The 2,346-nt window shown below is 30.0% G+C and overlaps 1 protein-coding gene across 1 annotated transcript; it reads left to right on the forward strand.

Moving 5' to 3' along the window:
- Positions 1–83: 83 nt before the first annotated feature.
- LOC112453908 (probable cytochrome P450 6a13) lies at positions 84–655 on the forward strand. The gene is made up of 2 exons (XM_025014933.1): positions 84–360; positions 469–655. Exons 1-2 carry the CDS (start codon positions 99–101, stop codon positions 642–644), a joined length of 438 nt encoding a protein of 145 aa, XP_024870701.1. The 5' UTR covers positions 84–98; the 3' UTR covers positions 645–655.
- Positions 656–2,346: the final 1,691 nt, after the last annotated feature.

Consider the following 2,346-nt stretch of genomic DNA (forward strand, 5'->3'; position numbering starts at 1 on the left):
GATATTATAATATGATCTCATTACTGATAAACTTCAATCTAATTATTGTAATTCTTTAATGTACATAAATGTATTTTCGTAATTTAACACTATTCTTAATGCATGTAGAAACCTTACGAAAATATCCACCAGCGCCGTTTCTTCTGAGACAATCGACGTCAAGTTATACTTTCGACGGTGTGAACGTTAGTATACCGGAGGACCAAAAGGTATGGATTCCTACATACGCGATTCAGCGAGATCCGAGTATTTATCCGAAACCAGATGTCTTCGATCCAGAAAGATTTAATGAGGAAGCTGTACAGAGCAGGCACCCGATGGCTTATATACCTTTCGGCGACGGACCAAGGAATTGCATCGGTACAGTGAAATAAATTCAAGCATTGCTTTTTATTTCTTTTTCCAATGAAGAGTATGTTTAATTGAAAATCTTGATGTGACTGATATGACTTGCCGTTTTATTTTTAGGTTCTCGTTTCGCTATTTATCAGATTAAAATTGGGCTTATAAAAATCCTACGAAACTACAAAGTCGAGACCTGCGAGAAAACTCCAATACCCTACATAAGCGAACCTAAAGCTTTTTTTGTATTAACTCCAAAAAACGGAATACATTTGAAAATAATCAAAATTAATAGAAATTAATTTAAACTTTTTTGGACTTTTCTGAATGATATATATAAAAATGGTGAAGGAAGTCTTTGTCAAATAATATAATAATAACAGTTACTATTCCAACTAAAGTATAATACTTATTAATTTTACTGATATTATATCGTAACTACTCATCAGGACACGGATCTGGATCAATTAGTAATTAAGTTTTAGGTCGTTTTAATTCGTATATACTGTTACATAAATAAATTACTAATATGTGATTATTTTAAACTCTTTTGTTCCGTATTTGTTATGTAAGTATTTTATTACATATCAAAAACAAAATATATAAAATAAATATAAAAAATATTTACACATATCAAATGTTTGCACAAATCAGATGCCAAATATTTTTTACAGTTTTTTTATACTTAAAAACTTACACATATTAGTTCATAGTAGAATTTATACGCCCAGAGAAATAACATTTCTCCTAATTATAAATTGAATTAATTAAGATAGTCTTCGTATAATTTTAATTTAATCATATATTTGTATTTGATTTCCATTTGATGGAATATATTCAAAAATTTTCACGTGATTATATCTTTATATGATACACTATAGCTTGATACTCGTGTTTCGCTACGGGGTATGTATATATAACTACTTTAAATAAAAAAACCAAGTTGATATCTCAACGGGCCTAAGAGATATTGAAGAGAATCCGTGAAAACACATTTTACCTCTTTTCACTCCCTTAGAGTCGAATTTCTAAAAATCCCTTCTCACTAGGTACTTACGTCATGGAAGAAATATGCTCCCCGAATTTCATGTTTATAGGTTTAGGAGTTTGGGCTGTTGATGAGTCAGTCAGTCAGTCAGTCAGGACATTTGTTTTTATATATATACAGATAGATAAAACTTTCAGGAATTTTAATTATGTTCTATGCATATCGTACATTAGTAGTGACTGAAAGATATCGTTTATCGTATTATTTTTACTTAATTTGACATTAGATTTATTATTTCGCTTGGTTCTCATAAAATTGTCTTTTATTTTCTGCCTTTTATTTGCCTCTATTCACTCATCTTGCGTGTACGTACAGAGTGTTTAAAAAAAAAGTGTTCCATATTTTGAGAGCAGGTAATACTCACAAAATAAAAAGAAAATGTCCAATAAACATAGGTCTCTCTCTTAAATTAAATGCCTGTTATATAGACCAAACTTTAACATACACTATAAGAGGTCTTCTACGTGTTCCCATTTATTTTCACACATTTTAAATAAAGAAAATACAAATTCCTACACTGTTTGTACGTCGTCGATACCTGATAATGACGAACCTTACTGTACTCTGCAGAAATAACACGAATAATATAAAAAGAGGGCAATGCTTATCATTTAAAGACTTTAGTATATTCAACACCCAATCGATGACGTACAAACATTGTAGCAATGTGTATTTTTTTATTTAAAATGTGTATGGCAATAAATGGAATCCACATAAAACACCTCCTATAGTATTATAGCATACAATAAAGATTGATCATTGATCCATATCTCAATAGGTATTTGATTTAGGACCCATGTTTACTGGACATTTTCTTCTTATTTTGACGAGTACTACCTGCTCTCAAAATATGGGACACTTTTTTAAACACCCTGTGTATGTATACATTATTTGCGTATACATATATGAATATATTATTTGCCTAGTCATACGTTTTGCTATACGTTTTTTATAGG

This window comes from Temnothorax curvispinosus, unplaced genomic scaffold, assembly GCF_003070985.1.
Source record: "Temnothorax curvispinosus isolate PA1 unplaced genomic scaffold, ASM307098v1 QBEX01004759.1, whole genome shotgun sequence".
Lineage (NCBI taxonomy): Eukaryota > Metazoa > Arthropoda > Insecta > Hymenoptera > Formicidae > Temnothorax > Temnothorax curvispinosus.